General features: G+C 62.3%; 2 protein-coding genes across 2 annotated transcripts; both read left to right on the forward strand.

Annotated features, from left to right (window-relative positions):
* Positions 1-18: 18 nt before the first annotated feature.
* TWNK (twinkle mtDNA helicase) lies at positions 19-11,184 on the forward strand. Its single transcript, XM_063405434.1, has 5 exons — positions 19-1,283; positions 1,806-2,046; positions 8,872-8,979; positions 9,316-9,457; positions 10,038-11,184. The coding sequence occupies exons 1-5, from the start codon at positions 23-25 to the stop codon at positions 10,290-10,292; spliced, it is 2,007 nt and encodes a 668-aa protein (XP_063261504.1). The 5' UTR covers positions 19-22; the 3' UTR covers positions 10,293-11,184.
* A 997-nt stretch (positions 11,185-12,181) lies between these two features.
* On the forward strand, positions 12,182-18,770 carry LZTS2 (leucine zipper tumor suppressor 2). Its single transcript, XM_063405441.1, has 6 exons — positions 12,182-12,241; positions 13,775-13,843; positions 14,846-15,286; positions 15,641-16,156; positions 16,678-16,947; positions 17,038-18,770. The coding sequence occupies exons 3-6, from the start codon at positions 14,885-14,887 to the stop codon at positions 17,713-17,715; spliced, it is 1,866 nt and encodes a 621-aa protein (XP_063261511.1). The 5' UTR covers positions 12,182-12,241; positions 13,775-13,843; positions 14,846-14,884; the 3' UTR covers positions 17,716-18,770.
* The last annotated feature ends 23 nt before the right edge of the window (positions 18,771-18,793 follow it).

Raw genomic sequence — 18,793 nt, forward strand, 5'->3', positions numbered from 1 at the left:
GGCGGGTGCCAGGGCGGTCAGGATGGCACTGGTGCCCCTGCGGCCCGGCAGAGCCGCCAGCCGCCTCCTGCCACTGCTGTGCGGGGGGGCCAGGAACAAGGGAGCTTCGCTGAGCCCCGGGACGCCGGGTCGCCTCGGCCAGCGGCGCTACAAGAAGGACGTGCTGCCCTCCCCCGACGGGCCCGCGCCCTCCGTCTCCGTCACCGAGATCCGGCAGTACCTGCGAGCGCAGGACATCCCCTTCCACGATGGGTACAGCTGCCTGCACACCCCCAGCCCCTTCCTCGGCGACCGCGGGGACCAGCCGCTGTCCGCCAATTCCCCGTTCACGCTTTTCATTGACAAGACCACGGGCAGCTTCCTGTGTACAGCCACCCTGGCCGAGGGCACCTGGCAGGACTTTCAGGCTAACGTGGAGATGCGGCTCCGCGGCATTTCCCCCATTCCCCCTGCCAAGTCGGAGGAGATGGAGGAGGAAATGCGACAGGCTCGCGAGGATGCCCGCTGCATCTGGGAACGGGCTCTGCCGCTCTGGGAGCTGCTGGATGAGAAGGAGACCAGGGAGACCAAGGCTTTGTTTGGTATCTCCCAGGTGACAAATGCCACCTTGAAACGCTTTGGTGTGCGTTATCTGAGGACTGCCAGGTCTCTCGTCTTCCCCTGGTTCAGCCCTCAAGATGCGACCCTGAAGGGCCTGAAGCTCGTGAGGGTGGAGAAAAACGGGGACACGATAACTTACGTGGAAGAGACTCTACCCCGCCTCGATTCCTATCGCAATCTTTTTGGGTTGCCCCTGATTGGCCGCCGAGACACAGAGCTGGTCTTAACTGGGTGGGAGCTGGATGCCCTGGCCCTGCACCAAGCTGCAGGAGTGGCCAGCCTGGCCCTGCCGCGGGGGACCAGCTGCCTGCCTCCCACCCTTCTCCCCTACCTGGAGCAGTTCAAGCGCATCACGCTGTGGCTTGGCGAGGACTTGCGCTCCTGGGAAGCTGCCAAGCTCTTTGCTCGCAAGCTGAGCCTCAAGCGCTGCTCTCTGGTGCGCCCTGGCAACCTGCAGCCCCGGCCCTTGGAAGCTCTGAACCAGGGCCTGAACGTCACCAAAATCTTGCGTTCTGCTCTGCTTGCCAGCCACAAATCCATCGTCTCCTTCCGGCAGCTGCGTGAGGAGGTGTTCGGGGAGCTGGTGAACACCGAGCAGGTATCTGGCGTCAAGTGGGCACGTTTCCCCGAGCTCAACAAGCTCCTCAAAGGGCACCGCAGAGGGGAGCTCACCATCTTCACAGGTAATGGGCACAATGACTGGACAGGGCGAGCACAGGGGTCTTTGGTGGCTTCACCATCCTGGGGGTGGTGCTTCATGAGCCTTGCAGGACTCTTTCTGCTCAAGGCTTTCTCTGAGCCTGTCTTGTGGGTGTGTGAGAGGCTGGAGTGCATTCCTCAGTTCCGTGGGACCGTGCATGCCAATGTGGTGAAGGGCTCCCTGCCTGGGGCAGTGTAGGAACTCCTGGGCTGTTCCTTACCCCTGCTCCTGCCTGCCACCCTGAGCCCTCCCTGTGTTCACCCCACTGGCTGCCCAGCCCTTCACAGGGACCTGTGGGGATGCATAAGCTGTGGGAGGCCGTGCCCAACCACCCAGCTGTGTAGTGTGGCACAAGAAGTTTGTTTATGGTGTGAGTGCCACAGACAGACTTCTCTTACTGCACTTCCTGGTGCTTGCACCTCTAAACAGCCCCCAACACTGGATGGGTCAGGGTGGGTCAGATCATCTCCCCCAGATAATTCTCCTGTTGTTGTCCTTGTACCAGGCCCAACGGGCAGTGGGAAGACCACGTTTATCAGCGAGTATGCACTGGACCTGTGCATGCAGGGCGTGTCCACGCTGTGGGGCAGCTTTGAAATCAACAACGTCCGCCTGGCCAAAATCATGCTGACGCAGTTTGCTGGCCGGCGCCTGGAGGACCAGCTGGAACTGTACGATGAGTGGGCTGATCGCTTCGAGGAGCTCCCACTCTACTTCATGACCTTCCATGGCCAGCAGAACATCAAGTATGGTCCTGCACCTCCATTCCCAGTGGCATTTACCCCTCATGGCATGTGCTGCAGGGCCTTGGGGAGCTGGGGCTCTTCCCCCGCAGTGAGTCACAGATTTGGGGCTGGCAGGAGGCACATTGGGACTGTTCAAGTCCCAGGGTTGGAGTGTGGGGACTGTGTGGCCAACCACCTGTGTTCCTCCTTCCGTGGGAACTCTCACAGCCTCTCTCTGGGGTGAGGGTGAAGGAGGGGACTTCACCCTGGGCTAGGTGGCTGCTCTGAAGCCAGCCTGTGCCCATGGCAGGACATGTCCCCTCACACCCTGCTTACCTGCAATGCTGTTGTTTGCTGAAGAGGGAGGACAGGCACCTCCAACTCCTTTTATTCATCAGGCACTGTGGCACCTGCATCCATCCCTATATGCCCTGAGGATCCCCGTGGGGCATTGCAGAACAGTAGGCAGGGTCTGTGTAGGCAGCAGCTGGGTGTCCTTCTGATCCCAAGTACCTTTACTTGGGGGATTGGGCTGCAGCTGCTATGAAGTGGGAGAGATGCAGAGGTGAGATGTTCCTAGGTCCCACCAGGACCCAGCCTGGTACCTTCCAGCTCTTTCTCTGCATCCCTTTACCTGGGTCAGCATTCCTATTCCTTCCTCCTCTAATCACTGGGGCTGATCCTGGACTCTCCTGCTTAGGACAGTGATTGACACCGTTCAGACCGGTTCAAACCGGTTCCGACCGGTTCCGACCGGTTCAAACAGGTTCCGACCGGTTCAAAACGGTTCCGACCGGTTCAAACCGGTTCCGACCGGTTCAAACCGGTCCAGACCGGTTCATACCGGTTCCGACCGGTTCAAACAGGTTCTGACCGGTTTAAACCGGTTCAGACCGGTTCAGACCGGTTCCGACCGGTTCCGACCGGTTTCGACCGGTTTCGACCGGTTCAGACCGGTTCTGACCGGTTCTGACCGGTTCTGACCGGTTCCGACCGGTTCCGACCGGTTCACACCGGTTCACACCGGTTCAGACCGGTCCCGACCGGTTCCGACCTGTTCAAACCGGTTCCGACCGGTTCAAACCGGTTCTGACCGGTTCAAACCGGTTCCGACCGGTTCAAACAGGTTCCGACCGGTTCCGACCGGTTCCGACCGGTTCAGACCGGTTCAGACTGGTTCCGACCGGTTCCGACCGGTTCCGACCGGTTCCAACCGGTTCCGACCGGTTCCGACCGGTTCCGACCGGTTCCCACCGGTTCCGACCGGTTCAGACCGGTTCAGACCGGTTCTGACCGGTTCCGACCGGTTCAAACCGGTTCCGACCGGTTCAGACCGGTTCAAACCGGTTCCGACCGGTTCAAACCGGTTCAGACCGGTTCAGACCGGTTCCGACCGGTTCAAACCGGTTCCGACCGGTTCCGACCGGTTCCGACCGGTTCAGACCGGTTCCGACCGGTTCCGACCGGTTCCGACCGGTTCCGACCGGTTCCGACCGGTTCACACCGGTTCAAACCGGTTCCGACCGGTTCAAACCGGTTCCGACCGGTTCCGACCGGTTCAAACCGGTTCCGACCGGTTCCGACCGGTTCCAACCGGTTCTGACCGGTTCAAACCGGTTCCGACCGGTTCCGACCGGTTCCAACCGGTTCCGACCGGTTCCGACCGGTTCCGACCGGTTCCGACCGGTTCCGACCGGTTCCGACCGGTTCAGACCGGTTCCGACCGGTTCCGACCGGTTCCGACCGGTTCCGACCGGTTCCGACCGGTTCAGACCGGTTCCGACCGGTTCCGACCGGTTCAAGCCGGTTCCGACCGGTTCCGACCGGTTCAGACCGGTTCCGACCGGTTCAGACCGGTTCCGACCGGTTCCGACCGGTTCAGACCGGTTCCGACCGGTTCCGACCGGTTCCGACCGGTTCCGACCGGTTCCGACCGGTTCAAACCGGTTCTGACCGGTTCAAACCGGTTCAAACCGGTTCCGACCGGTTCAAACCGGTTCCGACCGGTTCCGACCGGTTCAGACCGGTTCCGACCGGTTCTGACCGGTTCAAACCGGTTCCGACCGGTTCCGACCGGTTCCGACCGGTTCAAACCGGTTCTTACCGGTTCAAACCGGTTCCGACCGGTTCAGACCGGTTCAAACCGGTTCCGACCGGTTCCGACCGGTTCAAACCGGTTCCGACCGGTTCCGACCGGTTCCGACCGGTTCAAACCGGTTCCGACCGGTTCAAACCGGTTCCGACCGGTTCCGACCGGTTCAAACCGGTTCTGACCGGTTCAAATCGGTTCCGACCGGTTCAAACCGGTTCCGACCGGTTCCGACCGGTTCCGACCGGTTCCGACCGGTTCCGACCGGTTCCGACCGGTTCAAGCCGGTTCCGACCGGTTCAAACCAGTTCAGACCGGTTCCGACCTGTTCCGACCGGTTTTGACCGGCTCAAACCGGTTCCAACCGGTTCTGACTGGTTCTGACCGGTTCAAACTGGTTCCGACCGGTTCAAACCGGTTCCGACCGGTTCCGACCGGTTCAAACCGGTTCCGACCGGTTCCGACCGGTTCCGACCGGTTCCAACCGGTTCTGACCGGTTCTGACCGGTTCCGACCGGTTCCCACCGGTTCCGACCGGTTCCGACCGGTTCAAACCGGTTCAGACCGGTTCCGACCGGTTCAAACCGGTTCCGACCGGTTCAGACCGGTTCAAACCGGTTCCGACCGGTTCAAACCGGTTCCGACCGGTTCCGACCGGTTCAAACCGGTTCCGACCGGTTCCGACCGGTTCCAACCGGTTCTGACCGGTTCAAACCGGTTCCGACCGGTTCAGACCGGTTCAAACCGGTTACGACCGGTTCCGACCGGTTCAGACCGGTTCCGACCGGTTCCGACCGGTTCCGACCGGTTCCGACCGGTTCCGACCGGTTCCGACCGGTTCCGACAGGTTCCGACCGGTTCAAGCCGGTTCCGACCGGTTCAAACCGGTTCCGACCGGTTCCGACCGGTTCCGACAGGTTCCGACCGGTTCAAGCCGGTTCCGACCGGTTCAAACCGGTTCAGACCGGTTCAGACCGGTTCCGACCGGTTCCGACCGGTTCCGACCGGTTCCGACCGGTTCAGACCGGTTCCGACCGGTTCCGACCGGTTCAAACCGGTTCTGACCGGTTCCGACCGGTTCCGACCGGTTCCGACCGGTTCAAACCGGTTCCGACCGGTTCAAACCGGTTCCGACCGGTTCCGACCGGTTCAGACCGGTTCCGACCGGTTCCGACCGCTTCAAACCGGTTCCGACCGGTTCCGACCGGTTCAAACCGGTTCTGACCGGTTCAAATCGGTTCCGACCGGTTCCGACCGGTTCCGACCGGTTCCGACCGGTTCCGACCGGTTCTGACCGGTTCCGACCGGTTCTGACCGGTTCCGACCGGTTCAAGCCGGTTCCGACCGGTTCAAACCGGTTCAGACCGGTTCCGACCGGTTCCGACCGGTTCCGACCGGTTCTGACCGGTTCTGACCGGTTCCGACCGGTTCCCACCGGTTCCGACCGGTTCCGACCGGTTCAAACCGGTTCAGACCGGTTCTGACCGGTTCCGACCGGTTCAAACCGGTTCCGACCGGTTCAGACCGGTTCAAACCGGTTCCGACCGGTTCAAACCGGTTCAGACCGGTTCCGACCGGTTCAGACCGGTTCCGACCGGTTCCGACCGGTTCAAACCGGTTCCGACCGGTTCCGACCGGTTCCGACCGGTTCACACCGGTTCAAACCGGTTCCGACCGGTTCAAACCGGTTCCGACCGGTTCAAGACGGTTCCGACCGGTTCCGACCGGTTCAAACCGGTTCCGACCGGTTCCGACCGGTTCAAACCGGTTCCGACCGGTTCCGACCGGTTCCAACCGGTTCTGACCGGTTCAAACCGGTTCCGACCGGTTCAGACCGGTTCAAACCGGTTACGACCGGTTCCGACCGGTTCCGACCGGTTCAGACCGGTTCCGACCGGTTCAGACCGGTTCCGACCGGTTCCGACCGGTTCCGACCGGTTCAGACCGGTTCCGACCGGTTCAAACCGGTTCCGACCGGTTCCGACCGGTTCCGACAGGTTCCGACCGGTTCAAGCCGGTTCCGACCGGTTCAGACCGGTTCCGACCGGTTCAAACCGGTTCCGACCGGTTCCGACCGGTTCAAACCGGTTCCGACCGGTTCAAACCGGTTCTTACCGGTTCCGACCGGTTCAGACCGGTTCCGACCGGTTCTGACCGGTTCAAACCGGTTCCGACCGGTTCCGACCGGTTCAAACCGGTTCCGACCGGTTCAAACCGGTTCCGACCGGTTCTGACCGGTTCAAATCGGTTCCGACCGGTTCCGACCGGTTCCGACCGGTTCCGACCGGTTCCGACCGGTTCAAACCGGTTCAGACCGGTTCAAACCAGTTCAGACCGGTTCCGACCTGTTCCGACCGGTTCAGGCCGGCTCAAACCGGTTCCGACCGGTTCTGACTGGTTCTGACCGGTTCAAACCGGTTCCGACCGGTTCAAACCGGTTCCGACCGGTTCCGACCGGTTCAAACCGGTTCCGACCGGTTCAGACCGGTTCCGACCGGTTCTGACCGGTTCCGACCGGTTCCGACCGGTTCCGACCGGTTCAAGCCGGTTCCGACCGGTTCAAACCGGTTCAGACCGGTTCCGACCGGTTCCGACCGGTTCCGACCGGTTCAAACCGGTTCCGACCGGTTCAAACCGGTTCCGACCGGTTCCGACTGGTTCATACCGGTTCCGACCGGTTCATACCGGTTCCGACCGGTTCATACCGGTTCCGACCGGTTCCGACCGGTTCAGACTGGTTCCGACCGGTTCCGACCGGTTCAAACTGGTTCCGACCGGTTCAGACCGGTTCAGACCGGTTCCGACCGGTTCCGACCGGTTCCGACCGGTTCGGACCGGTTCCGACCGGTTCCGACCGGTTCAAACCGGTTCAGACCGGTTCCGACCGGTTCAGACCGGTTCAGACCGGTTCCGACCGGTTCAAACCGGTTCTGACCGGTTCAAACCGGTTCCGACCGGTTCCGACCGGTTCAGACCGGTTCAAACCGGCTCTGACCGGTTCTGACCGGTTCCGACCGGTTTTGACCGGTTCAGGCCGGTTCCGACCGGTTCAAACCGGTTCAGACCGGTTCAGACCGGTTCCGACCGGTTCCGACTGGTTCAAACCGGTTCCGACCGGTTCCGACCGGTTCCGACCGGTTCAAACCGGTTCCGACCGGTTCAGACCGGTTCCGACCGGTTCCGACCGGTTCAAACCGGTTCAGACCGGTTCCGACCGGTTCCGACTGGTTCCGACCGGTTCCGACCGGTTTAAACCGGTTCAAACCGGTTCCGACCGGTTTAAACCGGTTCAAACCGGTTCCGACCGGTTCCGACCGGTTCAAACCGGTTCTGACCGGTTCCGACTGGTTCTGACTGCAATCTATTGCAATCCAGTCCAATGCTTGCCCTTCCCTTCCCTTCCCTTCCCTTCCCTTCCCTTCCCTTCCCTTCCCTTCCCTTCCCTTCCCTTCCCTTCCCTTCCCTTCCCTTCCCTTCCCTTCCCTTCCCTTCCCTTCCCTTCCCTTCCCTTCCCTTCCCTTCCCTTCCCTTCCCTTCCCTTCCCTTCCCTTCCCTTCCCTTCCCGCACCTTCCCTTCCCGCACCTTCCCGCACCTTCCCTTCCCTTCCCGCACCTTCCCTTCCCTTCCCGCACCTTCCCTTCCCGCACCTTCCCGCACCTTCCCTTCCCTTCCCTTCCCGCACCTTCCCTTCCCTTCCCTTCCCGCACCTTCCCTTCCCTTCCCTTCCCTTCCCTTCCCTTCCCTTCCCTTCCCTTCCCTTCCCTTCCCTTCCCTTCCCTTCCCTTCCCTTCCCTTCCCTTCCCTTCCCTTCCCTTCCCTTCCCTTCCCTTCCCTTCCCTTCCCTTCCCTTCCCTTCCCTTCCCTTCCCTTCCCTTCCCTTCCCGCACCTTCCCGCACCTTCCCGCACCTTCCCTTCCCGCACCTTCCCTTCCCTTCCCTTCCCTTCCCGCACCTTCCCTTCCCTTCCCTTCCCTTCCCTTCCCTTCCCTTCCCTTCCCTTCCCTTCCCTTCCCTTCCCTTCCCTTCCCTTCCCGCACCTTCCCGCACCTTCCCGCACCTTCCCTTCCCTTCCCTTCCCGCACCTTCCCTTCCCTTCCCTTCCCTTCCCGCACCTTCCCTTCCCTTCCCTTCCCTTCCCTTCCCGAGCTGGGGCTCTTCCCCCGCAGTGAGTCACAGATTTGGGGCTGGCAGGAGGCACATTGGGACTGTTCAAGTCCCAGGGTTGGAGTGTGGGGACTGTGTGGCCAACCACCTGTGTTCCTCCTTCCGTGGGAACTCTCACAGCCTCTCTCTGGGGTGGGGGTGAAGGAGGGGACTTCACCCTGGGCTAGGTGGCTGCTCTGAAGCCAGCCTGTGCCCATGGCAGGACATGTCCCCTCACACCCTGCTTACCTGCAATGCTGTTGTTTGCTGAAGAGGGAGGACAGGCACCTCCAACTCCTTTTATTCATCAGGCACTGTGGCACCTGCATGCATCCCTATATGCCCTGAGGATCCCCGTGGGGCATTGCAGAACAGTAGGCAGGGTCTGTGTAGGCAGCAGCTGGGTGTCCTTCTGATCCCAAGTACCTTTACTTGGGGGATTGGGCTGCAGCTGCTATGAAGTGGGAGAGATGCAGAGGTGAGATGTTCCTAGGTCCCACCAGGACCCAGCCTGGTACCTTCCAGCTCTTTCTCTGCATCCCTTTACCTGGGTCAGCATTCCTATTCCTTCCTCCTCTAATCGCTGGGGCTGATCCTGGTCTCTCCTGCTTAGGACAGTGATTGACACCATGCAGCACGCAGTCTACATGTATGACATCACCCACGTGGTCGTCGACAATCTCCAGTTCATGATGGGACACGAGCAGCTCTCTATGGACAGGTAGCCCTTCTCCAGTCTGACCCTTCCTTTCTTTGCTTCCCTCACAGCTGGAGCTGTCCCTGTCAGGTGTTACGTGGGTTGGGGACCCACACAGGGTGTTGTCTTTACTCCTGTGTGGCCACCCTGTTTCATTAAAGGGCAACCAGTGCCCTGGGGAGGAAGAGGTGGGAAGGGGTGAGCAGATTACCAGCCATCCCTGCCATACCACATCCCTCTTCCCGTGTGGGTTTGTTTTCCTCACGTTCCTGGGTGGTTTCTGCTGTGAGGATCAGCACCTCGCTGGCCCCTGCCACTGAACAATGCCAGCCCCTGACCCTGTTTTTGCTGCTGTGGCAGGCTCGCTGCCCAGGACTACATTGTTGGTGCCTTCCGCAAGTTTGCCACGGACAACACGTGCCACATCACCCTGATCATCCATCCTCGCAAGGAGGATGATGAGAAGGAGCTACAGACAGCCTCCATCTTTGGCTCTGCCAAGGTGAGCTGGGTCAGGGTGGCCTTCCTGTCCCCTGGGCACAGTGTATTCACAGGAAGGGAAGTACGTGTCATCCTCAGCTGCCATCAGCACCCTGGATCACCACTGGGGACTTAAAGGGTGTGGGATGTCTCCCAGAGTCCTGATGCTCCAGAGAGCATACCCATGGTCAGCTAAAGCTCTGTTGGGGCTTTAGGTGCAGTTAATTAATACTGGCTGTGAGTGGAATGTAGTATGAGATAATTAAAGAGGGAGGGTGTGGGGATGGGCTCTCTGAGTGTGCTGGTCTCTTCTGTGATGCTGACCAACCCTGCAGTAGTGGGCAGGAGGTGCTCTCTGTGCACAACCCTCCCTTGAGCCCATTTCCCCAGGGTGGGCTGTGGCACAGGTTGTGTCTGGTGGGTCACTGGATATTCCAGGGGAGCAGAAGAGGTTGCTGTTAGGGAAATGCTGGAGTTGCTGTGGCCTTGGGTGCCCTGTGAAAGGGTTTAAAGAAGCTGGGCAAGTGTTTGTGAGCATCTCTGAGGCCTGTCACTCTGGCAGCATTCCTGGCACCCTCCTGGAGATGTTTTTCTCTCCCCAGGCTAGCCAGGAGGCTGACAACGTCCTCATCCTGCAGGACCGCAAGCTGGTGACAGGGCCAGGGAAGCGCTATCTGCAGGTGTCCAAGAATCGCTTTGACGGGGACGTGGGTATCTTCCCACTGGAGTTCAGCAAGGCCTCGCTCTCCTTCTCATCTTCCAAAAGCAAGGTCAGGCTGAAGAAAGTGAAAGAGGAGAAGGAGACTGTAGCCAACAAAACCGTGGAGGGAGGCTCAGGAGCCTCCAAGAAGCCATGAGCCCAGCAGGTCTCTTCCACAGTTCGTCTGGAGGAACAGAGACCAGTTCTGGCAGCCCAAGGCTGGAATATGCCAGCTCCTCTTCCCTGAGAGCATCTGCCATGCACCTCTGTGGCCCTTTCTCCTGCATGAACAAACCTCTTGACCACCAGCACAGTGTCTCTGAGATGGGGGACCACCATGAGAGGAGGAGTGGTCTCATCCTAGTGAGGAGTGGTGGGGAAGGTGCTTTGACAAACACTGGCTGCTCTGTTTTGGTGCTGAGTGTGGGGAGCATGGGGGGAGTGGAGGCAGAGTAAGCTGGATGACAGTGGGGATGGTCTGCAGGTCTGGGACTTGGGTAAACCTGGACCTGGGGCAGGTCGTTAAACTGTGTCTAAAATGGAGCTGAAATCATGAGCTGTCACTAAGTGGGAGGGATTGTGGGGTGCAATTGTGCAGAGGGACATGTAGTAGAAACCCCCCTGTCATAAATGAGGTCTGTGGGCTCAATCCTGTGTGGAATGGAGCCAGCAAGGGAAAGATGGTGAAGGAAAGTATGGGACACTGTGGATGGCTCATGCTCCAGGGTGGGAGCAGGTGTTACATGGAACTTGTCAGTTCTAGCTGCTCGGCTGGCGCCTGACCTGCCCCACTTTGCTCAGGGTCTCCCAAGCCCCTTTCTCTGGGGGGCATCACCAGCAATAAAACCATGTGGGGAACAGTCCTGCCTTGCTCTGCTGGGTTTGGAGGGTCTGTCCTCAGGGCTGTGGGCAGCAAATACTGTGACATGCCTAGTCCTTGCCATGGTAGGGAGTGTCCATGGCTGGATCTTCGTCTAACCCCTTTGATTATTTTCCTCTTTCTAGTTTAATTAAAGCATAAATATGAGTGCATTTTCTGTCTCAGTGACTGGAATACCCTGGGTCTGGGGAGGGTACCCTGGCCAGGGAGGAGGTGGCCCCCTGATGATGTCCCTGCTGCATTGAGCATCTTGCCCCAGCCCTGGCACACTGGATTATTACCAACATCCGTGCTGGGAATAGTTTTAACCTGAGCCATAATGAGGGCCCAGAGCAGGTGGGTGGCACACACCCAGCCCCAGGTTTCCGGGGTGCACCAGCTCGCCTGGAGAGCACCTTTGGGTGCTGTCAATGCAGGCGTGAGCATCCACAGGCAGGATGGGGATGGTGGCAGAGGACTGTCCTGGGGAAGCAGAGGTAAGGCAGGGGGGAGTGGAGCTGGGTCAGGGTTCATAGGGGAGTGTGGGTGGGGGCTATGGGTTCCCTGCCTCAGCCCTTTCATCTCACTGGCTTCCATTTGACCTAGTCTAGGTCAGGTGAGGTGCTGTCATGGGGCTCTAGAGTGGAAGTAAGGCAGTGCGATAGCCCAGGGCCCCATCTCCCACCTATCCCTCCATGGGCCCCAGAGCGGGTGAAGAAGCTGAGCCTATGAGAGTATCTTGACTGATCTCAGACCCAGGGGCCAGGTGGTTCCTTAAGGGTTTATTTTATCTTCTTTTTGCCTCCAGTTTGGGTCTCCACGAAAGGCTGAAGGGTGGCAATAGCTGTAACAAGTCATGGGGAGGGACCATGTGATGTCAAGCTGGGCAGAGTCCTCCAGGCCCCCTAGCAGAGTGCTGGGCTCACCAAAGAATACAGAGGGGGCATAATCGAGAGGGTTTTTCACCCCAGAAGTCTGGGGATACTTTGGACGTGCAGAGCCCTGAGACGGGGGTCTTGGCTGGGGGAGAGAAGGGGATGAGCTCCGGGAATCCCCCGGAACGGACATGACTGGGAATGTACCGGGCAGGGGTGCCCCACGCACCCCCCCGTGCCCCGGGTCCCGGCCCCTGCCCGCGGGGGGCGTGGCCTCCCGCGGGGGCGGAACCGCGGGGGCGTGGCCGTGAGGGGGCGGGGGCGGGGCGGGGCCGGGCGCGGCGCGGCGCGGGAGGCGGCGGCGGGGCCGCGGTGAGTGCGGGGGCCGGGCCCGGGGCGCCCGGGGGTCCCGCGGGGCCGGCGGGATGCGGGGGCGCGCCGGGGAGTTGGGTGGCAGGGTGCTCCGGGGGGAGCTGCTGGTGCTTGGAGTGTTGTGGGGCCGGGCCCCTCGGGGCCGATTTGGGGGGGTCCGGGGGCTGGGGGGGCAGCGGCGGCCCTGGAGCTCCGTGCGGTGCTTTGGGGATGTTTCAGGGGCACTTCGGGACCGTCCTGCCAATACAGAGGCTCAGGGGCACAATGGGGTGGTTGAGGGGGTCGCGGGGCACTTTAGGGGTGCTTCACGGGCGAGCTATGGGTCAGTGCAGGCCCAGGCACGCCGTGGGGCACTTTGGAGATGTTTTGGAGCACTTTGGGGGGTGGTTTAGGAGCGTTTTAGGGGCGGTGTGGTGCAGCAGAGGCCCAGGAGAGCCGTGAAGCATTTTAGGGGTGTCACGGGGAACTTTGGGGTTGGTTTAGGGCAGTGTGGGGGAGCTGTAGGGCAGTGGGGCCCCCGGGCGCCATTCAGGGTGCTGTGGGGTTGGGATGGGTGGGAGCACCGTGGGACGGGCTCGGCGCTCTGGGGCTCAGTGGGGCAGCGGGAAGTGGGCGGGAGGGCGGGGGGGCGCTTTGGGCGGGCAAGGGGGGCAACATCATCGAGGGAACCTCGGGATGCCGGGGGCCTGGAGAGGGGCATAGCCGGGCAGGGATGGTGTCCGTCCCACGAGTGCGGGGTATGTGGAGAGGGACGGGGGCCGACCCTGATTCCCCCTGCCCTGCGATGGCCCTGAGATGCCGTCGAGGCACGGGGATCCCCGGGGGCCTGGAATCCCCCCAGCAGCTGAGGGTGGGGGTCTGGCCGAGCAGGGACCGAGTGTTCCCTTGCCATTTCGGGGTCGGAACAGTGGGATCCGGCAGCGCTGTGTTCCTGCTGGGTGGGTGGAGGTGACGCCACCCCAGTTGGTGACTGGTTTTACTGGGTGGCTGGAGGCCGGCCTGGGCACTCTCTCCCTCCGCGGGTGGCGGTGGGACCCTCTCGGCAGGCCGGGGGGCTGGGGGGAGGGAGAAGATAGAGTCTGTTCCCACGGCCTGCCTGGCGGAACCCCAGCAGTGACCGTGTCCCCTCCAGGCTGTGCAGGGACACGCTGTCCCCAGGGCTCTCCGTCCCCTTGACCTGCACGTCCTGGGGGAGTTTCGCTGGGGTGGGGTACTGTACCTTGCCTGGCTGGGCTGAGGGGCCGTTAGATGTCCCTCTGGTGTTCCTGTTCCCTGATTCCTTTTCCTCTGGCAGCAGCAGGTCCCCAAGGGCGGGCTCTTGTCCCCACCACACTTCCTGGCGTGACCGCAGCCCACCCTGGGTGCCAGGAGCAGCGCACCCGCCGCCGGGCTCCCCTGCCACCCCCAGTGCCACGCTGGCACCACCTGCCTTGGCCCTGCCGGCTAGGGGACTTGGAGGGGAGGGGGGAGCACGAGGGACCCCTGCTGCCATTCAGCCCCCTGACCCCCTCGTCTTCCTCCTCCCCGCTTCAGGGGCCGGCAGAGCCGCGTTCACGGTGCGGGGGCCTGAGAGGACCGGACGGATGGGCAGCGGCTGGCGAGGTGAGCGGAGCTGCCGGGGGGGGGTCACCCACCTGCCCACCCAAGGGTGCCACGAGCGCGGTGTGAGGTCACGGTGCCCGGGGACGGCACGTGCCGGTGGGGGTGACGGTGGCGGGGGGGTCGGCTCGCCGGCATCGCTCCCCTGCCCGCCCCTCCCCGGGTGCTGGCAGGCGGATTGATTTCAGGTGACAGCTCGGCGGGCGAGACCGTGCGGGCAGCGCCCCCCCCCCCGCCCGCGCCCTGTGCCAGCCGCAGCCATGTGCGAGATGCGATGAGGCAGCAGGGGATGGATCCGGGCCGCTCCCGTCACGCGGGCGTATGGCGTGGGTTGGGGCAGGGGGAGTCACGGCAGAGCCCCCCCAGCTGGAAGGGGCGGGAACAAGCGTCCCTGTGTTTGGGCTGGGAAAGAGCCTGGTGCCCCCCTGGCAGCTTCCCCCTTGGTGGCCCTCTCCAGGGAGCCCTGTGCCCCACTGTGGATGGTTTGAGGTGGAAAGCAGGGTCTGTGGGGTCGTTGATGAGAGGTAGGGGCTGTGGGGCAGAGGAGGTGGCTGACCCTGCTGCGCAGGGCTGTCGCCCGCCCTCCATGAGGAGGCACTGGTAGGTGCCCATGGGGCAGACAGGCGGGCAGGCTGCCTGTAAGCCAGCTCTCTGCAGGCCTCTCGGGATTCGCCTCCAGTCCTGGCACGCTTCCCGTGGCAGGGTCACGCCAGGGCACGGCATGAGGCAGGACTGCATCGCCACTGCCCTACAGTGCCACCAGCAACCCAGAGCCCCTGGCAGCCCCAGGCTGCTCCACTGGCATGCTGATGCCAAGTTGGGGGTTGCTAGTACCACTATCCCCCAACTAATCCTGGTTTTGTTCTGGTTCTTTTAGCATCTCCTTCTGCCTTTGGGACAACCTTCACCTATAAGATTGGGGATGCCCCCATGCTCACCTGGGTGGGTGGTGGCGCTCTGTTGTCATTGCCCATGGCTCTGATGCCCTGTCTCCCTTGCCTGCAGGCTGCCCACGCCCCCCTGCCCGCCGGGGGCCCCCCCGCCATGGCCATCGTGCAGACGCTGCCAGTGCCCCTCGAGGCCGCTGCTGAGGGGGCCACGCAGCTCCGCACCCCCGCCCGCTCACCCCCTGCCGCCATGGGCAGCGTGGGCAGCCTCCTGCCCGCCCGGCCTCGCCACGACTGCGCAAGTGATGGGGACCCCTCCACTGCCTCCTTCTGCAAGCAGGAGGGGCTGCTCCGAGCCACTCCTGAGGAGCCCCGTGTGTCTGTGCCCGGTGTCACCCACTCCTACGCCAATGGGGGCTTCTGTGGTGACTGGCTTGATGCCTCCTCTCCTGCCAGCCCCTGTAGTGACTCAGATGATCTCCGTGATGACCAAGCACCAAGAGATCATCTTCGGGGGCCACCCCCCAAGCTTGTACCTGTCTCTGGCAAGCTGGAAGAGGTGAGAGAGGCAGCAGCAGGTTGGGGGTATGCTGCAGTCTTGACTTTACACCCTGTGCCAAACTGGGACTGTTGGCTCAGATGTGTGAAAGGGGTCATATGGCCACGCTTCTGGTGTCCCTGGGGAAGTGGCAATCACTATGCTCTAAATGTCCCCTCTATCAGGCCAAGGGTATTTGGGGAGCTCACCTGCACACCTGTGGAAAGATGATGAAGTGAGTGGTGACTGGCCTTTGTCTCCTTTGGGGTGTGAAGGCATCAGTGCTGGGGGCACCCACTGTAACATTCCTAGGCAGCCCTTCTTGGGGCTAATGGGTCTTCCCCAACCCCTCACTCTTCCCTCTTTTCCTGGCAGAATGTGGAGAAGACCCTGATCCGCCCCATGGCCTTCAAGCCAGTGGTATCCAAGCTTCGGAATGCCCAGCCAGGCACGCGCCTGGGGCTCTCAGAGAGCCAGGTGAGCCTCACCTACTTGCTGGGTGTTGAGAAGCCTGTCTCTCTGAGCTGCCGTGCCAGCACCCTCTCGGACTCGGGGCGCAACTCCCTCTCCAGCCTGCCCACCTACAGCACGGGCTGCAGCCAGCACCCAGAGGTGGGTGCCCTGCCGACCACCCCCCATGGCCCCCTCGACCCTCCGGCGGGCTGCCGCCCCTCCAACTCGGACAGCGGGCGCTCATCCTCCAGCAAGAGCACGGGCTCGCTGAGTGGCCGGGGCCGGCCCTCCTCGGAGAGCGGCTCCTGCGGGCGCTCTCCGCTGCCTGGCGAGGAGGCCATGCTGGTGCGGGAGCTGGAGGACAAGCTGCGCGAGAGGGAGGCCGAGCTGCGGCTCCTGCGTGACAGCCTGGATGAAAACGAGGTGGCCATCTGCCAGGTATGTCCCTGGTGGCCGCATGGCCTGTACCTGTCTCCCTCCTTGGAGACAGGTGTGGTCATAACCCCTGGCTGGGAGTAGGGACCTGTTACAGACCCTTGCAGGAGGATGCTTTTTCCTGTGGGTCTGGGTATGTGGGTTTTTCCCACCAGTTGGGTGGTCCTGTGCAGTCCATGGGGGTGCCTTGGCACCATGGCGGAGCCATGGCTTATGGCACCAGTTGTACAGACTGGGGTGCCTTATCTTGGGGTGCCCTTTTTTGAATGAGCCTGGGACCTGTGGCTTCTCTCTGCTTGTAATGGAGCTGGAGGAGCCCTACAGGCTCTGGGGGTGCTAACATGGGGGGGTCCATCATGCAGAAGGATAGCGGAGCACAAGGAGGTGTGTACCACTACATCATGTTCTTCCTGACCCTTCCTCCTGACCCTTTGGGGGAGATGTGCTGCCATCTCCCTGAGATGGCAGGTGAAGTGGGAGGGTGCCCTGCTGCCCTCCCAGCACCTGTGCATCCCCTGGCCCAGGTGTTTGAAGAGAAGCATCGTCGGTGTGAGCAGGAGCTGGAGGGGCTGCGGCAGCGCTGTGCGGCTCAGGCACGTCAGGCGGCCCATGCAGCACATCGGGGGCAGCAGGTCCTGCAGCTCCAGGTTCTGCAGCTGCAGCAGGAGAAGAAGCAGCTGCAGGAGGATTTGACCCAGCTGCTGCAGGAGCGTGAACTGCTGGAGCGCCGCTGTGCCTCCTTCCAGCGGGAGCGCACTGAGCTAGCACCCCGGCTGGAGGAGACCAAGTGGGAGGTGAGCTACCCAGCAGCGCCAGGCATGTCGGGGGGCGCAGGCTGTGGGTGGGGGGTCCTGGCCAGCACCTGAACCCCACTGTCCCCACAGGTGTGCCAAAAGTCGGGGGAGATCTCTCTGCTGAAGCAGCAGCTGAAGGAAGCACAGGCGGAGCTGGCGCAGCGGGGCGCCGAGCTGCTGGGGCTGCGGGCTCAGCTGCGGGAGGCGCGGGCGCAGCTGCAGGCGGGCGAGCGGCGGGTGCAGGGGCTGCAGGAGGCCGCCCGCCTCAAGGCGCTGGAGCTGGAAGTGTGTGCCAATGAACTGCAGCGCCGCAAGAGCGAGGCCGACCTCTTCCGTGCCAAGGCCGGCCGGCTCGAGCAGGAGGTGGTGGGGCTGCGGGAAGCTGCCCGCGGGCGATGCCCACCAGGCAGCGGTGAAGGATGTCCCCCACCTGGTGAAGGATGCCCCCCAGCCAGCGAGGAGCCCCGGGGCAGCACGGGCCTGCGGCGGCAGCTGGAGCGGCTGCGTGCGGAGGTGGCCTTGGAGCGGCGGCGCGGGCAAGAGCAGCGGGATGCCTTCGAGCAGGAACGTGGCACGTGGCAGGGCGAGAAGGAGCGGGTCATCCGCTACCAGAAGCAGCTGCAATACAGCTACATCCAGATGTACCGGCGCAACCGGCGACTCGAGCAGCGCCTCCAGCATCTCCGGCTTCAGGGCGAGGACCCCCTGCCCGAGCCCTGTGACCCACCTGACCCGCCCTTTGAGGAGATAACAGCCACCGAGATCTGAGATGCTGCCTGCCCTTGCCCCGTGCTTGACGGGCTGAAGGGGCTCCAGCTCCTGTGATTTTGGGAGCTGTGGGGCTGGGGGGGAGGGGCCCTGCTCTCCCCCAGCTCTGCAAACTGCTGCCACTGTGAAGGGGCAGGGGAGACCACGGCGCTGCCCCCTCCCCAGCCTTGAGGTCTTGTGGTGAGGGTGTGTCAGTGCCCACAGTGAGAGGTGCCTGTGAGATGTGGGGTCAGGTGGGTGCTGAGTCCTGGCCTTGGGGCCGCCCGGAACTGGTTTCTGCTGATCCTCTTAGCTCCTGGGGATTAGCGGTGCTGGCTTCAGCCAGGGTCACCTTGGGCAGGGGGAGGGCTGACTTGTCCCCTCCCTCTCATCCCTGCTGACACTGTCACCCCAGTCACTTGGCGTGTGCCCTGTCTCTGCCCATGCCAGCCTCCCTCACGCCCCTTTGTGTGTTTGTCAGGGAATTTGTTTCTGTGCCATTTTAAATAACTCTATTTTTATAGGACCTATTGAAACATATCACCCTCTCCCAGATCACACCTCACCAGTCTGTGCCCCCTCACCCCTGCCATGGGGCAGCCTGCCTGTAGTGCCTTTCCCATCCTCTTGTCCCCAGCATCCCTCTGTTTCCCCCCAAAAGAAGCCCCTGTCTCTGTGATGCCCAGCCTGCCAGGGGAGAGGGGTGTGGTGCTCCATGTGCCAGCTGGGGACACTCTGGGGACACCCCTGGGGATGGGCAGAGGTGGGGGAGCCTGCTGGGCACCCGGGCGCGTCAAACCAAAGGAAAAGTCTGGCTGTGCCCAGCTGTGGCTTGGTCACCCCTGGCTCCAGGGAGGGATTTTTGTACTTTATTTCAGTTATGTTCCCAGAGCCTGGCTCATCCATGTACCACCCGGAAACAGCGATTAAAAACAAGCCCCTGGCTGTGTTTTTTTCATGACTCTGTGTGTCCAGAGCAGGGTCAGGGACCATCTGTCCTTCCCCTGTGCTGCCAGTGCTGCCCTCCCTTGGGTCCTGTAGTGGGCAGCTGCTCCATGCCCCTGGGGCAGGTCTGGCTCTCACACCCTCTGGCTGCACT

Source organism: Prinia subflava, chromosome 9 (genome assembly GCF_021018805.1).
Source record: "Prinia subflava isolate CZ2003 ecotype Zambia chromosome 9, Cam_Psub_1.2, whole genome shotgun sequence".
NCBI lineage: Eukaryota > Metazoa > Chordata > Aves > Passeriformes > Cisticolidae > Prinia > Prinia subflava.

Bases quoted from the DNA above. Each gene is read 5' to 3' on its own strand.
- TWNK (XM_063405434.1), top strand. From the start codon at position 23: ATGGCACTGGTGCCCCTGCGGCCCGGCAGAGCCGCCAGCCGCCTCCTG. The intron at 2,047-8,871 runs GTATGGTCCTGC...TCTCCTGCTTAG, and splicing joins CATGGCCAGCAGAACATCAA to GACAGTGATTGACACCATGC. The intron at 8,980-9,315 runs GTAGCCCTTCTC...CTGCTGTGGCAG, and splicing joins GAGCAGCTCTCTATGGACAG to GCTCGCTGCCCAGGACTACA.
- LZTS2 (XM_063405441.1), top strand. From the start codon at position 14,885: ATGGCCATCGTGCAGACGCTGCCAGTGCCCCTCGAGGCCGCTGCTGAG. The intron at 15,287-15,640 runs GTGAGAGAGGCA...TTTTCCTGGCAG, and splicing joins TCTCTGGCAAGCTGGAAGAG to AATGTGGAGAAGACCCTGAT. The intron at 16,948-17,037 runs GTGAGCTACCCA...CTGTCCCCACAG, and splicing joins TGGAGGAGACCAAGTGGGAG to GTGTGCCAAAAGTCGGGGGA.